At 45.2% G+C, this 22,385-nt stretch overlaps 1 protein-coding gene across 1 annotated transcript in view; it reads left to right on the forward strand.

The window, feature by feature from the left end:
• CFAP58 (cilia and flagella associated protein 58) overlaps positions 1–22,385 on the forward strand; it is a 702,265-nt gene that overhangs the window by 175,352 nt on the left and 504,528 nt on the right. Inside the window, exon 4 of the mRNA XM_078641175.1 lies at positions 18,230–18,386. Within this exon, the coding sequence (XP_078497301.1) occupies positions 18,230–18,386 (157 nt within the window). The remainder of the gene's footprint in view (positions 1–18,229; positions 18,387–22,385) is intronic.

Genomic DNA, 22,385 nt, shown 5'->3' on the forward strand with positions numbered 1-22,385 from the left:
CTTCCTGTACTGGGAGCTGGGCTTCCTAAACTCACTGTGCTCGATGCACTTGATGCTGTGGTGGCAGTGCCTGATGAGCTGTCAGGGCCCGGATTGGACATCTGCACTTAACTGGCTGTATAAGCGTTTATCCAGTGCTTATTGGTTGCATGCAGTGTTTATATGTTATTATTCTCTTTCTTGAGCATTTGCGCTTCTCAGTGGCCTCTGTGGACTGGCAGTGTCCTTATTAGCAGATGGCGCCTGACCTTAAGATGGCCGCCGGAGAGAGAGTGTGGGTTTGTTGGAGGGCGGCGCCTGACTCCAAAATGGCCGCCGCGCGGGACAGTAGGCCTCGTGTCTCTGTCCCTGGGACCAGGTAGACAACACGCGTGAGGGGAGCGGCCGGGTTTGGACTCACCCTCGCGCCTCACGCTGTGTCCCGTTCTGGCTCTTCTCTCCTTGCTCGCGCCTGGGATCGGGTGCTGTTCTCTGGCGCTGCACACTCGGCTGCTCACTTCTGGCACATGGGGTCGCGCTGTGGCATACGCGCCTACCTCCTGGTGCGGCAGTTGGGTGCTTGGGGTGTTGCTCGAGCACCCGCGCTCTGTTTCTTCGCGCCTCTCTTCCCAGGGCAGTAGCGGCGAGCGCTTCTCACCGGCTGCAGTCGGGTGGTTTCTGGGCTTCGGCGGATTTTCTTTCCGCTGCAGGGTTCGGTGGTCGGCCACGTTGGGTGGCTGAGCGGTGCTGCTTGTGGGGTTTATAAACATCCCACCCTCGTCGCCATTGTCGCAGCGCTAGCGCTCATCGCAATAACACACCGAGGCAGAGGTAAGGAATGCACGTCTTACTTTATTCCCTGCCAGCCTCACACTGGCTTACAGACTAAACTCCTCCCTGTGACTCACTTCCTTTTCCTGCTGCCTGTCCTGTCTCACACAGGAAGTCAGGCAGGGCGACACTACAGGACCCACACATGCACAGCGCTTCTAAGGTACAATCCTTGTCTGTGTAATGGGCTACAGGCATGCCCGGTCTTTAGGGCACGCAGTGTGAGAAAGAAGCACGAGCGGAAGGGGTCTGTGGTGCATTAGAGTGAGATCAGCCAGCCAAGGTCTGACTCCAGTCACTGTGCTGTCTGCCTGTGATACTCCCTATTTCCACTAGTGTGAGCTGTGTGTTATACTGCATGTCTGAGTACTTTGGTGACAAGAGACACGAAGTGCCCAGGACAATAAACGTACATGTGTACGAGCACTGGGTCTATACTGTATGTTATGTTAAAGTAATTTATTGAGCGCCCAAAAATACCCGAAGGTATCAAGGCGCTAACTCTAAGGTAGAGAGGACACATGTATAATGAATTACTTAGGAAAAAGCCAGGTTTTTAGTTTCTTTCGAAACAGAAAGAGGTTTGGAATTGACCTAATGTAAAGGGGAAGTGTACACACTTTAAAACCGTGAGAAAAGAAAAACTTAGCAGTGCACCACAACAAATAACGAGAATGATAAAGGGGAGATACCAACCCAAATCAAACAATTAAACTTTATGTGATTCTTGCCTTTATTTACTTCTTTTCTTCAAAAGTATCACACATATATGCTGAAGACAGCCAATGCATTTGGTCCATAAAAATGGACTTCTTTAGGGCAAAAATATTCACTCAAGGTACTCAACCAAATATACAGCGTCACTAAGTGCCATTCAAATGGTCCACAAAACAGAGCTTCCAAAATTGTTCACTAGCTTTCCTTCATGTCCAGATATCACTATTGGACTGGAAATAACAAGCAGCAGTGATCTCCAAGGTGGGGTTAGTGAAAACAAGGTAGGGTCGGGCCACTAAGCCCAGTAAAGCACTTCGATGGGTGCCCGCCCTGCAATAACCTGTCCGATTCAGCCGAATGTGAGATGTGTGCGGGAAAGCTGTTTTGTTAGGGTGGCGTCCTTCCAAGAGGAGGGAGCATGGTATCCCTTTGAAGGGGGCAGAGTTAGGTGCCTATGAGAGCGACACTCCCAGGAAGGTTTGGCTGCCCAGTAATGGCAGAGCATGAGGGATGACACCCCCAGCTAAGGGCACTGTGTTTGGACGCCAGAGATCCATTAAGCAACAACCACGCAGCTTGAGCTAAAATATTTGGAAGTGCAGCTCACTCACATTTGTGAAATTCTTTCATTCACTTCTTTAGAACGTTTTGTGCAAGGTCACTCGAATGCATGCCTATTCCTACCGCACGGTGTAAGAAAAAGATAAGGGTGCGCTATAATTACGTCGCAGTCTGGTAAGGGTTAATAGACTACATTTCTTTAGTTTATTCCGCACCCACACATAAAGCACAAACGTGTTTTACAAGACTGTGTTCTCCAGTTTAGCTGTTCAAAAGTAATGAAATCAATAAAAAAAAATTATAAACACTCAAAAATGTTAAATGTTAAGGGCCATGGTAGGTGTCTAGTATAGCAATTAAAAGGGCATTGTGCACGTTTTTAATTCAATTTTCCATCCAAGAGATAATGTATATAGTGGAAGAAGTGCTACAGAGATGCTTGCAACAAGAGTTCCCAGCCCCAACTTCCTTCCTCCAGGCTCCCTGCCCTGACACCGGTGAAAGTTGGATAGAAGAAGGAGTCTCTCCATACGTCAGTACAGCTCTACCCCCAGGTCACTGCCAAAACAAACACTGTCCATCTCAAAGATTGCATGGTTATGTGCCCCATCAGATTAGAGGCATCCCCCTACAAAGAGAAGGCAAGGCAGCATGCAGGAGAGGGCAGCCTGCCACACGAGGAGGATGCAAGAGTGGAGGAACTGGCGAACCATTCCCAAATGAGAGGAAGTAAATTGTGGAGCAAAGACGGCAGAAAGCACGCTTGAAATGCGTGCTGACACAACAAGATTACATTAAAAAAGAGTTGAACAAAAAAACGGAGGAGATTAAATAAAAAAAGCATTGGCAAGCATGCTTGAAATGCATGCAGCCTGGGAAGGATTAGGTAAAGGTAAACAGTTAGCGGTAAACAGTAACCTAATAAAAGAAGTTCAACCCACCAAAGCAGATGAAAATGAGTACTTGGGCCACGGGACACAGATAAGAGAAACACACAAGGAACAACAGGAAATAGAATGTTGCAACCAATAGAAACGGAGGAAAAGTAAAGTGGCAAGTACACAAACAAATAAGAAGAAGGGGCGGGATGTTAAACCCCTTTTAAGATTTATTAAATACAGTAGATTTCACAAGCACAGCGCAAGCACTGTGAAGATGAAAACTAAAAATTTACATTGAATCACGGCCCCTTAGGGTCCTCTATTTCTATCATTCACTGGTTGAAGACAAAACCCCATACCTTTCTGCTTGTCACATGCTAATGCTGCAATGCAGAGTCACCAGAAGGCTATTTTGTAACACTGAAACTAAGTGACAGATAGCTACTGATGTTCACCATTGGTGTTTAAAAGCGTAAATCATTATTTCCTTTCAACTGAATAACTAATGGTTACCCACTTACTTTTAAACTTACCCTACATTTTTTTGTTGTTTTTGTTCCCAAATAAACATGACATGTAAACTTGTAAATATAACATATTCTGTTGTTTTTTATTATATTTTGTCCAGCGAGACTACATTTATGAATATGTCAAATGCAGGATGCTATTTCACATGTATTCATTCCATACGCCATGCTGTGACTAAAGGCTTCTCCAACCACAGCCGTTTTAGTGTCCTGCTACTCTTTTCATCCCACTTAAAGGACAGATCTAGAGGTAAAATGACAAATATAACATCTTATCTCCTCACATTTTTGAAGGAAGCACTGGAAGCTTAGGATTGCTTGCTTCCGAATGAGGCAAGTTGTAGAGAGAAAATGTGGAGAAGAAAGCAGAGAGAGAATGGGTGGAAGGAAAATAAAGATTAAAGTGATTCAATCTTGACGTAGAACAAAAGATGTTATAGAAAACAAATGGGAAGAGTCCAAAAAGACTGTAGAGAAATCAGAGAGGGAGGAAAGGGGCAAAAGAGAGAGAGAAAAAGAGGAAATGAAATTATGATGGCCATCCGAAGAGTGATGCATGGAGGAGGAACAAGAGGGCATAAGTGAATGGAATGATGCAGGCAGTTGCAATTTCATTTACAAAGAACCTCATAGCCATCTCTGGGCATTTAGGTGCTACAGTGTATACGGCGTGAGCCCTCTTAAGTGCTCCAGCATCTGTCGCAGTTGTTGGACAATTTAATATAAAGTTCTTGCTAATACTTCAAATCAAGGCAGAATAGATTGAGCAAAGGTTTTGTACCAGGCTTTTTAACCTATCCTCTGCAGACAGATCTGCATGATTTAACACATTTTCACTGGAAAAGTAGCTTATTGCCCAGCGCAAACAAGTTGCTGTGCCAAAGCTGACCAAGGGATATCCTGCAATCCATTTTGTTGTAGTGAGTACGCATCAAGTCAGATCGAATAAGTGTTCAAAACTATATTTCTTGCATGGTTATTTACTGGTCATTTAATCCCTGATAACGGTGAGCACCACTTCACTTTAGATGATTTATTTATGTTGATGTTCACATTGTTCAGACTTATTCTCTGGCTCGTCACTTTGATTTTATTGTGGAGGAGAAAAAACTGCTGGTCCTTTATCCTCAAGACTGCTGGATCACTAATGTGTGTACTATTAGCAGCCACTAATTCATGTAATACGAGAGTCTATGGATGGATGCAACATGAGGGGGCCACTGAAGCATCTATTGTGCTGTGGCACTAATGCATGTAGCGCTTAAGGTTGTCAAAAGTTGATGATGAGGAGTACCAGTTTCTAGAAACTTTTGTCGGAAGGGGGTCCTTGCGCCTAAAAAGGTTTTACAAGGGAGTCTCGGCATCAAAAAGTTTGAAGACCTCTGGCTTAAGGCCTCTGATGCAGGTCGAGGATTGGGCTACTGTTGCAGCAGATCTAGTGAGGAGGGGCGTCGATGCAGCAGTTCCTGGGTGGATGTAAAGTCACTCCCTGGGACCTTCAATGCATGTAGTGCATGTGACACGTAATGCAGGGCCTGTAGAAGACCACGTGCTGCAGCTCGCCGGCCGTCCCAACGAAAACTGAGATGGGCAGCTGAGTCGTGAACTCATCTGGATGAAAGCAGCGCTACAGAGCATTTCTTCTGCATGATTTCATTTGCATTGTGCAACAAAAACTGGCAATTGCATTTGCGATAATTGTGGGTGATAAACGCACAACAGCTTACACCCACGAAATCTCTGTATCTGCTACATTCTCCTCCCCACCCAAATCACCACCCCAGACTTACCCACCACCTCTGCTTCTTAGCTTGGTCTTAAATTCAAGTTTTGGAGCATCGTTACATAGAATGATTCATGTAACACAAATTTAGTGAGTGTCAGCTTTTTAGACAACAGCCCTTATGAAAAGCGAAACTCCCTGAATCCGTTGTAGCACTGCTGGCTAAACGTAAAGTCAGCTTCGGATGGACATACCTCACTGGTTTCCTTTTTCAAGGCACGCTTCGCCACTGCGACACATCTCCAACTCGGGGTGCATTTTTGCTAATGGAGGGTTTAGGGAACGAATTCTGGTGTGGTCCGCTGGGTTTATGTTTATGTCATGGTCCCCATGTAAAGTGGAACCTTCCGTTGTCCGTTAGTGCTCGTCCAGGATGCAGTTCTGACTGTTGTTTCTACACAGCACCGTTCACACATACTGAGAGAGAAACAGCCTGCGGAATTAGGTTCAAGATTAGGCTTAAGCTGTTCAGATGTGATACAGCTGTTTCCAGAACATTTGAAAGCACGAAAAGTGATATTTCAGAAACATCTCATTGCATGGACATGACTGCTATTTTCTGGACGTCTTAAGGGGTCACTCATAAATATCACACATATGGCATTGAAATGTCAAACATAAGCAACCTAAAAACTTGGCAGGTGTGGCGTACTTTCACAGGTGGCTGTTTAGCTGTCTGTGTTTACGACTGCTATGGACTGAGCAATACCAGACTACTGTGCTTTCCTATCACCGCTGTGAAATGTAGGCAGACAAAATGGAGACGTGTGCCAGATACCATGGGCTGACCAAAGACACGAATAACCCTCAAATGAGCCAGTGTCTGAAGAGAGCTGACCAGAATTCCACTCTACATTTCTATGTGACATAACGTATGAAGTCTGAAATCACTGCAGCAGGCACACAGCAAGCGTTAGGCGTGTGAGCTAGGTTACGGAGAGGAAGATGACAGGTGGGCGGGAGGTCATTTTTTAAAACATAATTTAGGTTGCGTCACATATATATATATATATATATATATATATATATATATATATATATATATATATATATATATATATATATATATAAAAATATAAATATATATGCACTCCTCATTGCACCCAGTGATTTGCCCAAACTCATGATGGGTCCACTCCGTTTCGTGAGGAGGGGTTCACAATTTGAATAAGGATATTCCCAAAAGAACAATGCGGGGCCAAGTCAACTCAAAGCAATAAATGGACTTGTAGTGTCCTGTGAGTGCCCTGTGTTGTCCTTTTGGGAATATATATATATATATATATATATATATATATATATATATATATATATATATCTATATGCATATATATATATATATATATATATATATATATATGTGTGATGACATCTGCTCGGCCATGACGTCATCACACGAGGTTGGAGTAGAAAGGGAACCCAAGGGAGCCTGAGACTTTCATTTTTTCCGGGATGCTCCATTTAAATTTGCCGCGCCTTTACCCTGAACATTGACCCCTTTTCCACGCAGCATCCACTTGGGCGCAATGCTTGCTGGGACATGAAGTGCCAATATGGACTACATTTCTGAAATCAACATCAGGTGACTATGGGTCGTAACTTACCTTCCAATGAGGGCAAGGCAGGACACTCATAAGGCGTGGGTGGAGTTTCATCACGGAAGCAGCAGCATCTGAGGAAGGTTATGAATACCGAAATGCATCATGCTTTGCTGTCTTTATTAAACGGCTCCCGATGGTTTCCCTGTGTGGCCTCTTTCCTTTTACTATCGGAGGGGTCTGCTTTTATATATATATATGTGTATATATATATATATATATATATATATATATGTATATATAAATATATATATATGTATGTATATATGTATATATATATATATGTATATATACATATACATATATATTCATATATATATATGTGTATATATATATATATATATATATATATATATATATATATATATGTGTGTGTGTATTTGTAAAAAAGAAGGAGAGAACTCTGGGTAGTTCTCAAGTTTAGGTGGAAAGCAGCTCCTGTTAGAGCACTCTCAACACCGGCAACACTCTAGAGGTGAGCAGATCTAGAGAGTCGCTGGTGTTGAGAGTGCTTCTTTTTTGCATAATTTATGTGTCCCATTCAAAAGTTGTGCTGGTACATAGGCTTAGGTACCGGCGCAACTTTGGATGGTATTGTTTTTTCAGTTTCTACATAAAGTGAAGTAAAGAAATTTTAGCTATAGTAGCCAGTTTTTCAATTGTCCCTTTATCTTCTTTTTATGTAAAAGATTATCAGTTTAGCAATGTATTGGGTTTAGTACCCCCTAAAGTGAGAATTGAATAACTGGCTACTATAGCTAAAATTTCTTTTCTTCACTTTATATAGAAACTGAGTTTGTTACCAATCTAATGTCCACTTTAAATTAGTGTTGCATAAATTGAGTCTGTCAAAAGGGATCTAGCATTGTTTTTAATTTAACTACAACTCCCAGAAGTCTATGGGATGGGTATTCACAGGAAATGACATAAAAGCAGAGATGAGAGTAGTGCCCCACACCGTGAGAAAGGCCAAGTTGGCCGAAACGCGTCGGTGTGACAGACTGGCTCTGTATCAGTAATAAAGATCACAGTACAAGATTCCAGAGTGCAGCGTCCTTTGTGTTAAAAAAATAAAATAAAAATAATAATATATATATATATATATATATATATATATGTATGTGTATATATATATATATATATTGACTTACCTTGTAAGATGGCAGCGGCGGTACGAGGGACCCGAGGTGATCTTTGGAGGCTCTGATGCTAGCGTGGGGGTCCTATCGCCATTCCTGCACCAAGCCAACACTTGAATCAACATTTTAAAAATCTCCATCCACATCGCCAACCCAGGTGCATACCATGTTGCATGCTGGGAGTTGTAGTTCGGCATTTACCCTAAACTACCAACAGGTGAGCTGCATTCACCAAGGGGAGGAGTGTGTTGGCCCCAGCAATATTTAAAACAGAGGGGCAGGACTATTGGACTATTTCGACTGGCCTCACACAGTGATGGGCGCTGATGAAGGCACGAAAATCGCCGAAATGCATTTGCCGCCACTGTTATTTTGTGCACCTGAGCATTAAAAGTTTCACCAAAGGATTTCCCCTCTGGCCTCTGCTTGCTCTTTGGAGGAAGGTGTTGTTCATATATATATATATATATATATATATATATATATATGTATGTGTATATATATATATATATATATATATATATATATATAATATTCCCCAAAAAAACTAAGGCTAAAGTCGGATTTTCTCTTTGGAGGAAGGTGTTGTTCATATATATATATATATATATATATATATATATATATATATATATATGTATGTGTATATATATATATATATATATATATATATATATATATATATATATATATATATATATATATAATATTCCCCAAAAAAACTAAGGCTAAAGTCGGATTTTATTTAGGTGTTAAAATGAGTTAAAAACAAACAAGCCATAAAAACATAGAACTTTTCCAGTTATTGTTCATTGAGCTATCTTTAACTTGCGCATCTGTCAAGCACTGCTTATGGCTTCATATATTAGATCTATCATTACATGTTAGAGATTTAGCTTCCTGCTAAATTGGGTGTAATTGTCTCTAAAATGCTGTCTAAAATTCCTATTTTAAATTGTGTGGGGTAAATGTATTTTGGGACCCCCTTTTTCTCAAACCCTGCTTGCTAGAGCACCCCAAAACTTTCCAGGCATGAGCTGAGGTGGATTAACTTTTCTTGGGAAAGTTTTGTGAAGATGTGTCAAACAACTCCAAGTTATTAGCGCAACAAAACACCCTTCTAATGGAAACTCTGATCTAAATATATGCACACAGTCATGACTCCTACTGTCGATAGAACATGTATTTTTTTGTTTTGCTAATAAGTTTGGCGCCATTTGCAAAATCTTAACGAAATGTTCCCAAAAAGTGCATCCACCTCAGCATTGTCATATTAGGGAATTTTAAACTGTGCTACAGCCAAAATAGCTAAACTGGAATTACATCAAATTTGGCAGAAAGCTAGGTCTTTACCAAGAAAGCTTGCTTATGTGATGTGGTGTAAATTAGGGTTCAGACTGTATAGGTACCTAGACCGTAGAGTTGAAATCCTTCTGATTGGTTGAAGGGGCTTTTTCAGAGCCAGCGCTCTGATTGGCTGGCAGCGACATGAAAATATATTGTTATCGTGGCCATTACAGGACTCAGGCACTTGGTGCCCTGTTGTTAGAAATTGGGATGTTGGATGACTGTGATGTGAGCTCTGGTAAAAGCAACAGCCACAGTCTCTTGCAGGGTGTACCACAAAAAGTTACTAAATTAACCTGGGCTTAATCCTGGGTAGCTTAGCACAAAAAGCAGTCAGGTTTAACTTAGAGGCCATATGTAAATTTATGCAGCACACAAACACTAATAAAGTGAAAACACAACACAAGAAAAATCCTAAACCAAACCAATTTTGAAAAAAAGAGTTCATTTTAATAATTTATTTGACACCGAAATGACAAAAATCCAATTGGTAGAACCAATGTTATGAGTTTTTAAAGTTTTAGTAAAAACTAGCACCTTCAGGTTCAAAGCGCCAACTGCGGACATCTATTCGCAGGAGACCAGGTAAAATCCTAAAAGTATGTCTCACCACGATGGAGCGTGATACAAGAATTGGATTTGGCCTTGTCAATGCTTACCTTCAGACTTAGAAGAACTTTTGAGAAAAAAGTGACAAAGAAGGTAGAATTCCGTGGGGCAAGGCTGCAGGTGGTGTCTGAAGAGGGAGGATTATCATTTGATAGCCTTGTGTCGGAGCCACAATGAAGATTTTTATGTTTGGACTTATTCTCTGAAATGAAAGTTGAAAACCTCCAGTAGTACGAGGGTGAAGACAGTTCCGCGAGACCGGATACCCCTTTAGTGAAAGACCGCTGACAAGGATTTGCTGCTACGAAAGAGAACTCAGCGGGTGAAACCACAAAGTTAATCCGGGCTCGCTGAGTGCGACGGTCTATCTTTTCCATACTCGGCCTGCCACACCATACGATCTTTAGCAAAGAGAGAGAGGCCCATAGCCACTGTTGGCTGGATTTTACGAGAGCATACGGCATCCTTCATAATGCTCTGTGAGCGCGCCGGTCTGCGGGGACTCTCTGCGGGGGTGCCGCAATCACTGCTCAGGGCTGTGCATCAGCAGATAGCGTCTGCTGAGGAGAAAACTTGCAGAGGCGGAGTGAGCCGTCTCCTCATCATGCTTTCTCACCCTTCGCATGCTTCGCAAGATCTTCCGATGGATCCCGACTGAAACCAGGAAGACGGTCACCCAGGCCCTCGTCACCAGCCGACTGGACTACGGAAACACCCCCTATGCCGGAACCACAGCCAAGCTACAGAAAATACTCCAACGCATCCAGAACGCCTCCGCCCGACATCCTGGACCTCCCCCGATGCAGCCACATCTCCGGCCACCTGAGGGACCTGCACTGGCTCCCCGTCAACAAGAGGATCACATTCAGGCTCCTCACCCACGCACACAAGTCTCTCCACGACCTGGGCCCCAAGTACCTCAACGACCGCCTGACCTTCTACACGCCCACCCGCCAGCTACGGTTTACTAGCCTCGCCCTCGCCGCCGTACCACGCATCCGAAGAGCCACCGCCGGAGGCAGATCCTTCTCCTACCTGGCGGCCAAGACATGGAACTCCCTCCCCACCCACCTTCGGCTGACCCAGGACCACCTCACCTTCAGGAGACAACTCAAGACCTGGCTGTTCGAGCAGTAGCGGATCCCTTCCCCCAAGCGCCTTGAGACCCTTCCGGGTGAGTAGTGCGCTATACAAGTGTTATGATTGATTGATTGATTGATTGATTGAGCTGGGAGGCGACCTGTGGTGCAGCTGGCTGTTGGCGGTCATGCGGCTCTACCGAAGTTCTGCCCCCATACAACAGATCACATGCTGCAGGACCTGTGAGGCAGATGCTGTGATTGCCTTGCATGGAGGCCAAAGAGGAGGTCTTGAAGCTCCCCCCAACGAGACACTCAATCCAGCAGCGAAAACTCCCTCAACTCCTGAGCTGAAGGCAGAGTGGGTGAGCAGGCTAGAAGCAAAGACAAACCGAACAGAACCCCTGTACGCTCTCTTAAGGCATCCTGGTGCACAAGTGACCCACGGGTACTGTGCACTTGTGCATGGCTGTGCGTGTGATGGTGTGGACATGTACTTGGGTGTTTTTCTACTAGAGCATGCAATTCTATGTGTGCTTGTGTTGGTGCGCACAGATGTTTCTGTATGTGTGCTTATGTCTGTGCGTGTGATGGTGTGTGCATGTACTTGAGTATTTTGTACTAGAACATGGGATTGTATGTGTGCTTGTGCGTGTGGATGTTTCTGTATGCAGGCATGTGTGTGCCCTCTGTTCGCATATGAGTGTGTGCGCACATTTGTGTGTGCTTGTGCATGTCTGTGCGTGTGATGGTGTGTGTGTGTGTGCATGTACCTGTGTGTACGTCCTTGGGTATTTTTGTTCTGGAGAATGTGATTGTATATGTGCTTGTGTTTTTGGTGGTTTCTGTATGTGTGCTTGTGTGTGTGTGCGTCTGTGCGTGTATGAGAGTGTGAGTGCATTTGTGTGTGTTTGAGCATGTCTGTGCATGTGATGGTGTTTGCGTGTGCATGTACTTGGGTGTTTTTGTACTAGAGCATGGGATTTTATGTGCACTTGTGTTTTTGGATGTTTCTGTATATGTGCTTGTGTGTGTGCGTATGTGCGCATATGAGAGTGTGTGCTCACATTTGTATGTGCTTGTGCATGTCTGTGCGTGTGATGGTGTGTGCACGCTGGATTTGTTATTCTCTGGCAGCCACTGTCCTGGATATTGACTCTAACTGCCAGATGCTTGACCTTAAGATGGCTACCAGTGTACAGTACAGTCCCCTGCCTGACCCCAAGATGGCTTCCATAGTGGTCCCCTCCACGTTGTTTTACTTCCCTCATACAACAATTGGACATTGACCAGACCTTGAACCTATCCCCTAACCTGCTTACACATCAGGACCTGGAACCTGCGGAACTTACCCCGGACTGCAGAGACCAAGCGATTTGGCTGATGCCGGGTGGAGCTACCATATAGCTAAAGAGGAGATGGGTTGTGGACTCCCCCCCCGCCATCACCTACCAAGCCAGACCTTGGGCAGATTTTCCCCTCGTCTCTGTGTCCTATCTTCCTCCTACCCCTTTACGCTATCCCCTTACCCTTTCTTGTGCCATTCACCTTGTCCCCTATGTTCTTTAAATGTTTTTCTTGAACTTATGTAACTTTTACCTGATGTAAATTGCAACATTATTGTTCCTCATGTAAAGCGCTCCGTTTCCTTCGGGTCTAGTCAGCGCTATATAATAACTCATTAATTAAATATGTTCCCATTTAGTACTCTTCGTCTCTTTGTCTACTTCCCTAGCTCCTATCCCCTCTCCCCTGAATCTCTCACCTTGCCTGCTAGTCTGCCTAGCCCCCTGTCCTTTGTGCCCTTTGACTAAGCACTCCTTCTCCCCTTGTTGGGGAAAGATCCAATATTTATACTCTGGAGTCTCAGCAAACCCGCTGAGAGAGTCCACTGCGCCAAAGGAGCCACTCACAGCTGAGGTATGGTATGGCACCCCTTGCCAAAGCACTCCCTCTCCCCTTTTTGGGGTAGGATCCAGTATGTAGGCCTTGGAGTCTCAGAGACCCCTCTGAGAGAGTCAACTGCGTAAAGGGAGCCTCCCGCAACAGAGATAGAGAAGGGATACCACTTCCCCTGGTATCACAGCTTACTGACTTTGGACGATGCTTGGACTCGTCTACCGGTTTGTGTTCCCAGCGTCCTTTCCCCTCCTCTTTCCATGCTGTGTCCTTCACCCTCCCCTTCTCTTTCCTGCCTTCATTACCTGTCTACTTCCCCAGCTCCTACCCCCTTCCCCTGAATCTTTCCCCTTGCCTGCTTTCCCCTTACGTATTTGTACTTATTGTTTTATCTCGACCTTACAATTAACTATGTTGCCATGCTCTAATAACTGTGTAACCTTTGTAACAATGTCACCTTGTAACTATGATCTGATGCTCATGTAAAGCGCTCTGTTTCCTTCGGGTCTAGCCAGCGCTATATAATAACTCATTAATTAAACATGTTCCCATTTAGTACTCTTCCTCTCTTTGTCTAATTCCCTAGCTCCTATCCCCTCTCCCCTGAATCTCTCACCTTGCCTGCTAGTCTGCCTACCCCCCTGTCATTTGTGCCCTTTGACTAAGCACTCCTTCTCCCCTTGTTGGGGAAAGATCCAGTATTTATACTCTGGAATCTCAGCAAACCCGCTGAGAGAGTCCACTGCCCCAAGGGAGCCACTCACAGCTGAGGTATGGTATGGCACCCCTTGCCAAAGCACGCCCTCTCCCCTTTTTAAGGAAGGATCCAGTATGTAGGCCTTGGAGTCTAAGAGGCCCCTCTGAGAGAGTCAACTGCGTAAAGGGAGCCTCCCGCAACAGAGATAGAGAAGTGATACCACTTCCCCTGGGATCACAGCTTACTGGACTTTGAACGTTGCTTTGACTCGTCTACCGGTTTGTGTCCCCATCGCCCTTTCCCCTCCTCTTTCCATGCTGTGTCCTTCACCCTCCCCTTCTCTTTCCTGCCTTCATTACCTGTCTACTTCCCCAGCTCCTACCCCCCTCCCCTGAATCTTTCCCCTTGCCTGCTTTTCCCCTTGCGTATTTGTACTTATTGTTTTATTTCGACCTTACAAGTAACTATGTTGCCATGCTCTTATAACTTTGTAACCTTTGCAACGATGTAACCTGTAACTATGATCTGATGCTCATCTGAAGCACTCTGATACCTCCGGGTCTAGCCAGCGCTATATAAAACCTTTAAAATAAAATAAATAAATAAAATCCGAATGGTGAAGCACCTCGGGCGGATAGGTGAACAAGTTGGTCCTGGTTTCCTCCTGGTTCTCAGAGCAGCAGTTCTTCTAACAGCACAACAGTCCTTCCTGACAGAGTATCCACAGATCAAGAAGTTTACTGAAGAGCTGGTGTCTGAGGTCCACTTTTTATACCCTGCTGGCCTAGTTCTGAAAGGTGGAAGAAGCTTACAGACTTTGGCTTTGACGTGCATGTAATCTCCTGTCGCTCCTGCCCTGGTTCCAAGCCGGCTGCAGTGGCCATGTTTGTTTATTAGGCCCTTTGTGTGACGGCAGAGCACAGGCTCTTCAATTGCACGTGGGGCTTTGCTCAGCTCTGCCTCCCATCCCGCAAGCAGACGGCCCATTCAGGCACACTTTATCACAGACTACAGGCACAAAAAGGCTAAAGGCAGAAAAATGTCAGCTTTCTAAAAGTGCCATTTTTGAAATTGTGATGAAAAACCTTACTTTACCATTAAATAAGGATCCTTATCACAATTCTGAAGACAGCAAACATAATATAACTACCTGCTCCCAATTGGAAATTATAGCATATTAAATGTAAAAGGTATATCCAATGCTATCCTCTGGGAGGGGTAGGCCTCACAGTGGTGAAAAGAGAATTTGGAAATTTGTAACTGTCAATGCCATGTATAACTTAGAAGTACATGTCCATCTTTGTAATTACACAGCACCCTGTCCTTTGGGCTACCTAGGGTGATTTATGTGAAAAAGTGGGAGTTTAAGCCCTGACAAGGGGGTTTTAATACCAAGTCGACATGGCAGTTTAAAGCTGCATTCAGTATCCAATGGCAGACCTTGTACATGTTTTCAGGTGCTATATAAGTGGGTGGCTCAATAAGTGCTGCAGGCCCACTGGTAGCTTTAATTTACAGGCCGTGGCATATGGTATACCACTCTACAAGAGACTTATTAGTAAATTAAATATGTCAATTGGGTACAAGTCAATGCAACCATGTTTTAGGCAAGCTAGCACAAGCACGTTAACATGGGTTAGCAGTGGTAAAGAGCAATGAGTCCTAAGGACAACAAACATAAGTGCAGTAACAATAGAGGAGGTGAGACAAAAAGTTTGGGGGAAGTCTACCCTAAGCCTGACAGGTCTAACACCTGTCCTAAAATGGTTTTCGAAAAATTACATAAGGGGGCAGGATATTCTAGCCCTCTAGCCCATGTGGGCTAGTCCCAGAGGGAGCTGAGCCTCAAATTTGAAAAGGAAATTTTGAGGCGGTCGCTACAATCCAGTGGAAAAATGAATCCCCCCCCAAATAAATATATGTGAGTGGGTGCCATGGGGTGTTGGCTGCCCATGGAGGAGTGGGTGCAAGGCCTGGCCTTAGGCCAGATGCTGTGTCCATCTCCACACCGTTCTCGGCTGAAGTTCCAGTGTTAGAAATGTCAAGGTGGATTCACTTTTTTTTTTTAACCGTGGTAGTTGTGGTTGCAGAGGGTGAAAGAGGAGATTTCTATTTGGGCTAACTCAGAACTACTTTTGCAGAGCGCCAAGGTGTCTATTTGTTTGAAGCTACGACCATTGAGTTCAGTCTGAGCGTTGCTGCCTGGCGGAAAGCAGCCTGAGATAGTGCATGCTGTGGCCTCTGCTCTAGTACCAAAGTACTTGAAAGGTACTAAAATGGCTGTCTCTGAAGACTTGTGATTAGTCCAGCTGAGGTATTGCGCCCATCTTGTGTGTTTGGCTCAGTGTGCATTCTCAGTAAGTCCATTTTTGGAACCAGTAGTAGCGGTGGTTGCTGCACAGGGTTGATGAGGGCTATCTCAGAACTACTTTTGCAGAGTGCCATGGTGGATATTTCTCTGCAGCTACTACCGCTAAGCTCAGTCCGTGAATTGCTACCGGGCAGACAGCAGACTGAGATAGTGCATGCTATGGCCTCTGATCTGGTTGCAAAGTACTTGACACTCTCTGTAGGCTCTGTGATGAATCCAGCTCAGGTATTGCAGCCTGGGTGTTTGGCTTAGTGTGCAGTCTGAGTATGTAAGTTGTTCTGGAGGAAAGACAGTGAGTGTGCTCTGCCTTAAAAACAGGACATGCATTGCTGAGAGTTTCCTGACTTGTGAATAATGGCTATTTTGCCTACAGCAGTAGAGGCTGACCAATTGCATGGTGAAGCAGGCAGGGATGAGTGCCACATAAGGGAGTCAGGTAGCTGGCGAGTCCTCTATTACCATAGACACAGTTCCCCACATATGGGCAGAAGGTGGGAGAACACTGCAGGTTGTTGGTAGATGACAGTTGTTCCAGTGGCCCTAACTTACCTTAGATGCTCAATGATGAAACACCCATCACGGTGATGCGACAGCCAGCCTGACCCTATCCTGTGGTCTGGGCCCTTTACTCCTGCTGGGAGACACTGGCAGCAAGCATTATCTTCGCAAAGGGTGGTGAGCATCTACACATGTCGTGAAAGCACAGGAATGCTTCATGATACGCAGGACATGATAAAGCGTTCGCCACTCCTATTATGATTGTTGTCTGTGGGTAGTGAAACAACCGATTGGTGAGTAGTGGAGTGGCTTTCTGGCTGCTCCTGCACGTATTCCTTCCTTCAGCCATGGGCTCAGCAATGCCAGACTACTTTTCAAGGAAATAACCAATGCTGAACTTCCTGGATTGACCCAAAACGTTGTGGAGACTGCAAAGCAAGCAATGTTTAAAGTATGCTGACCCAAACAAGCCTGTGGCTGCTGGGAACTGACCCAAAGCTCCTCGCAGTACATTATTTGTTGTACACATTTTATTGTGTTAACATGATCTCTGAGCAGGCAGCTAAAGCGGTTTGTAACCAGACCTAAACAGAAAATGTTAACCAATTGTTGGGACCAAAACAATATGACCTTTCCCTCTGCCTACTACTGAATGTTGCAAGAAGTAGGGACTGGATAGAAATCTGCATTTCTTATGAAGCGAAGAGCCATTTTATTTTTTCCACATTATGAATTGACCATTATTAATTATCCTCTCACAATATTTTTGGCAAATGTTAGCCCTTTGCTGTAAAAGAAATTTCACCTCAAGAAATTTGTGAAAGGAAAAAAACCTAAATAAAACTTTTAAAACATCGACTTGTAAAATCAATATATCAGCTAATGACAATACTTGAAGAAAACTGCCCATTCACAAATACGATTTGTAAACGGGCCAACACATTTTAAATGCATTGGTTAGGACTACAGTCCTAGATAACGTTTGTGACTTATTAAAAAAATATATATCATGCTCAGCCATCAATTCGTTTTAATAGTATCCTATAGTAATAGTGTTCTTACCTCCCTTGCCTCTTATACTTATTAAATTGGGGATCTGCTAGTAAAAGTGCTGGTAAGAACCAAAGACGGAAATACCATTTCTTCGAGCTATTACTGCCATGTTTAGCTATTTTTCATGGAAGATTAATAACAGTAGCACAACAATCACCAGTATATTCTGCATCTTCACAAGTCTGTCTACTGAAAGCCACTAACTGGTGAAAACATTACTGATAATTACTGTGAGGTCACATGGTTTTAAAGGCAATAGTACCATGTGGTGGAGTAGTACAAATGTCTGGTACCCCAAGCAACAGACCGTTTTACCTCGCTGCCTGGTATAATCTAAGTATCTGAGAAGGATTAAGGGTGTCCTTAAACTGTTTTAGGTGTTGATTAGCAAAACTGGGTTAACGATGTGCATTCTGGGTATTCCTCGGAGTGCTACCTTTCTACTTTCTTGGATTAGGTTAATTCTAACCCATGCTATAGCTTTCCAACTTGATAGACTGTGATGTTGAGATAAGAATACACGTAATTTCCAAAATTCTCAAGCACAAACTGGGTTATAAAATGAAGACAATATAAAAAACAGTTTTACATCCCATCAGAAAGCTCTGATGAAGATTTGCGTTCGTCCACTAAAATATGTTTTCATTTTTTTGGGTGTAGTGCAAATGATTTGATGAAAGCCAAAGACGAGCTCACCAAAGAACGAGATCAGCTTTTGGCAGACGTAGTGACGTTGCGCCAAAAGCTGGCTGACGCATCAGGCAGGCAACAGGAAGTAGAGGCGGCAAAAGAAGAAGCTGATCAAATGATTTCCCAGGTGAGTCATTTTGTGTGAATGTCAGGAATGCTATTTGTTTATCCATCTGAGGGTAGACCTTTCCTTTGTTATGGCTATGTCTAGATAATGGATTTCCTACGAATGAAATGGTCTGCCTAGTATCCCATGCAGGACCTGGCTCAACCTTCTGAACTACGTCTCTTTTTGGTTTGAAATTGTGTTTCAGAAATTCTCACGTCGTCTCTTCAATGTAGGAAAAGTGGGCCGTGCAGCTGGAGATTATTTTAGGAGATGACCCCACTTCTTCTTTGCAAACATGCTGCCAGTAGAAAACAATGATCCCTCGTTATCATTCAAAGATCACACTGTTCCATTTTCTTACCAGGTTTCCAATACAAAATTACTATTTGTTGCTGCAGTACTGCCAAGCATAACACTCTAAATATTATCCGCCTGTAAGGCAGTGCCTGTTCAGACACATGGACACACACCTTCCAGTGTGCCTGGAACCTGCATGTGAAGAAAAACCAAAGGTGGTGATGGACGGAGCGTTGACAATACAAACACTCACCCCCAGTCAACTCATCTGGGTTTAATCCATCACCGTTCTTTAGCTCACTCCGCCACCCCAGTTCAGACATGGCCATATGCACATCAGTCTGACCCTGTGCCTCATGGGAACAGTCCAGCGTGAACTGCCAAGCCATGTCTTCCCTGGTCCGGAATCAAGCTTCCCAGGACCGGTTTCTGGCATTATAGCCATCTTCAAACGGGCTTGCTTGACTCCAGTGGCAAAGTGAGCAAGGGACTCACGTCTGAGCATACCCTGCCAACTTAGGGCGAACAAAGGAAAACCAAAGGTGGTGATGGACGGAGCGTTGACAATACAAACACTCACCCCCAGTCAACTGATCTGGGTTTAATCCATCACCATTCTTTAGCTCACTCCGCCACCCCAGTTCAGACATGGCCATATGCAAATCAGTCTGACTCTGTGCCTCATGGAAACATCCAGCCCGAACTGCCAAGCCATGTCTTCCCTGGACCGGAATCAAGCTTCCCAGGACCGCTTTCGTCCGTCCGCCATCCTAATAGGCGCCCAAGTTTGGTTTTAGATGTTTACTATCTGAGTCAGTGTACCCCCACACTCCTTCCTTAGAGAAAGACCTCCTTTCCATTGAGGGGGAGAGAGTGATCCGCCCCTCCCTACTACTGGTCAGCCTGACCACATCGCTCATGAGGGTTTAGTGCCTGATTTAGATCTTGGTGACGGATATCACTGTGAAGCCATGTCTCCCGAAAAATAAATCCTATTATATCTTATGGGATTTATGAGATTTATATTTCAGTGGACGGTATAGCCGTCAATGTTGTGACGGAGTACCCCTTCTGCCAAGATCTAAATCAGGCCCTTAAACTTTATGTATGTAGTGCTTTGCTCTGCGAATTTGGAGGTCCTGGCAGCTGAATGAAAGCTATTCATCGGAACTCAGAGCAAAATCCCAAACTAAATGTTTCATTACCTGCTCGTTGTCTAATTTTATGTCTTTCTCACATCACATATCTCCCATGGGGATGCAGGTGGATGTAGGAGAGTAGGGTCTGCTATCCTATGATCACCCCAAATTTTTGCTTTTTGCTTCACTGGTTTATGACTTAATGTGGCTGTGGGCCTGCTAATCAGACCCACAGCCTGCTGTTCTCTCTCTAAATTGTTACCCTTGTACTTTAGGTGCATAATGAAATTGGAATTGGTTCACCTTATTGGCCCCTGTAACAGTGTACCCAGGTACCCAGGGCATTGGTGCTTCCAAGGCCTACCAGGGGCTGCAGCATGTATTGTGCCACCCCTGGCCTGGCCTCCATATTTGACACAACTGGCTGATCACTCAGCTGGGGTAAGTCGGTGTAACCACCCCTTACTTAGGTGTAGTATGCCTATACCTAACCTAAAATGGACACATATGTTCCTATCAGTCACTCCTATGGAAGGCCTCATCAATCCTGGAGGCAGAGTGCTTGGAAATATGTGAGATGGTGCTCTGGCATGAGCTGAGCCTGTCTGCAGCTTTAGGAACCATGTCCTTTAGCTGTTTCATGATACTGCCATACCATATACTCTTAAGTGCATTATGAACCTTGCGGTTAAATGCTATCTTGGGTTTGGCTTTATCAAAACATGTCGAGTAAGGTGTCATACGAATTGGAATACTACCCCCTCGCCAGTTCTGGCGACGGGGGTAGCATTCCACCCTTCTAGAGGGACACGACATGTACCTAGCCTGAACCCCGGTTAAAGTTAAACAGAGCCTCAGCATCACAAAATGGATGCTGCCACCACAGACACAAGTCTGACCTCCTGCTGCTGGGAGTCCTTCCAGCGAGGGCAGCTTGGACAAAGGGTTTCCTGCCTGGGGAGGTGCTAGCACCACTCCAGACAGGATTTTGTGTATTGGGTAGGACAGGGCTGAATAGAATCAGACATGCCTGGGGCACACAAGGTGTCCCTGTGCATAGGCCAGTTCAAACCTGGCGCGAAACTGGACAAAGGAAAGGGGGTGTAACCACCCCCCTTCCTGGTTCCACCCAGAGGAGGGACCTAGTAGGTGATCCGGCCCCCCAGATTCGAATAAGAGTGGGAGCTGTGTCCTGAGACTGCAGATCATCCTGAATCAACTTGAAATACAGAAGAAGACTGGACTTCGACATTCTGCTGCACAGAAGACGGAAGAGAATCTCCCTTGTGGCCAAGGAGTGACCACCCTGTGAACACAGGCACCAACCAGCAACTCGACGTCTGCTTTGCCACCGCCTCCCGCCGGAGCCCGAGCCCAGAGCCTGACAAGACCCAGACTCCCAGACTTCTCACAGCCCGATCCACAGTCCCTGCAAAGAAGGGACCCGTGGAGGCACCGAGAGACGTGGGACCGGACCTCTTGAAAGACCCCCGAGAAGCTGACTGCGCAGCACCTGAGGTACCCTCGACGCTGTGCTTTGGGGTTTGAGAAGCCCCAACCTCGAGCAGCCCTTGCACCGAAGATCAGCCCCCCAGCATCTACACGATCTGCTTGGGGCCCTTTTGCACCGTGCCACTCGACGCGCCATCCCGGCCACTTGCCACGTGGCTAGCGGCCATCTTGGCGACGAAAACGACGAACTACACTGCTGGTCTGGTTGCTCCAGATTGGCCCTTATTCCCTTGAAAAGGAGCCCCCGCTCTGACCTTGCTGGTCCGAGTGAGAAGCTTGAATCACTTCCTGCGTGGCTTGCTTTAGCCAAGGCCTGTTTGCTCCAATCAAGTTGCCGACACCGCCATCAGCGAGAGCCTACGTGGGACAGCTCGTGACCGACTCCTGGACGTCCTTGACCTCTTCGTGTCCACGTGGCTGCAGAGACAATCTTCACGACATCACCTGTTTGCACCCGACATCGCCTGGTTCCTTCCTGGTTCCACGGTAGTCACTGGCTAGTGACTTTGAACATTGTCCCCTCTGCTTTCAGGTCTTCACCTCTTCAGATCCACCCTTGGATCCACCGGAACTCTTCACATCGAGCCGCCTGCAGCATCTTCAGCTCCAAGCACCATCGACCTGCGTGACAAAACCCGACACTACTTCGACCCTGTGCACCCGCTTCCTGTGGGTGAGGTAACTCAGCAACGCCGGTGTTCCCACACTGGTATACACCTCTAGTGTCTGTGTCTAAAGTTTCATCCTTCTAGGTCACTCGGAAGGTTCCTTAATAACTAACTTTGAAACTTTTACGCACCATTGACATTGCATTGGTAAAGCGTGCACTTTCCGCACTGCACCCGAGTCCCGCGGGCCTTTCCCGACTTCTTCACTGCTAGTCCCGAACAGCTCCAGCGATTCCCCAGGCCCTAGGCCTCTTCACTTTCCCCATAGTGGTTCTTATACCATATTTTAGTATATGGTTTAGGTGGCCCCTAGGGCTCATCCATAATTGTGCAACTTTTGTGTATTTAAACTGTGTTTTGTTTTAACGCATTTGCTTCTGTGCTCATAAAGAGTATCAGGG

This window comes from Lissotriton helveticus, chromosome 5_1, assembly GCF_964261635.1.
Source record: "Lissotriton helveticus chromosome 5_1, aLisHel1.1, whole genome shotgun sequence".
Taxonomy (NCBI): domain Eukaryota; kingdom Metazoa; phylum Chordata; class Amphibia; order Caudata; family Salamandridae; genus Lissotriton; species Lissotriton helveticus.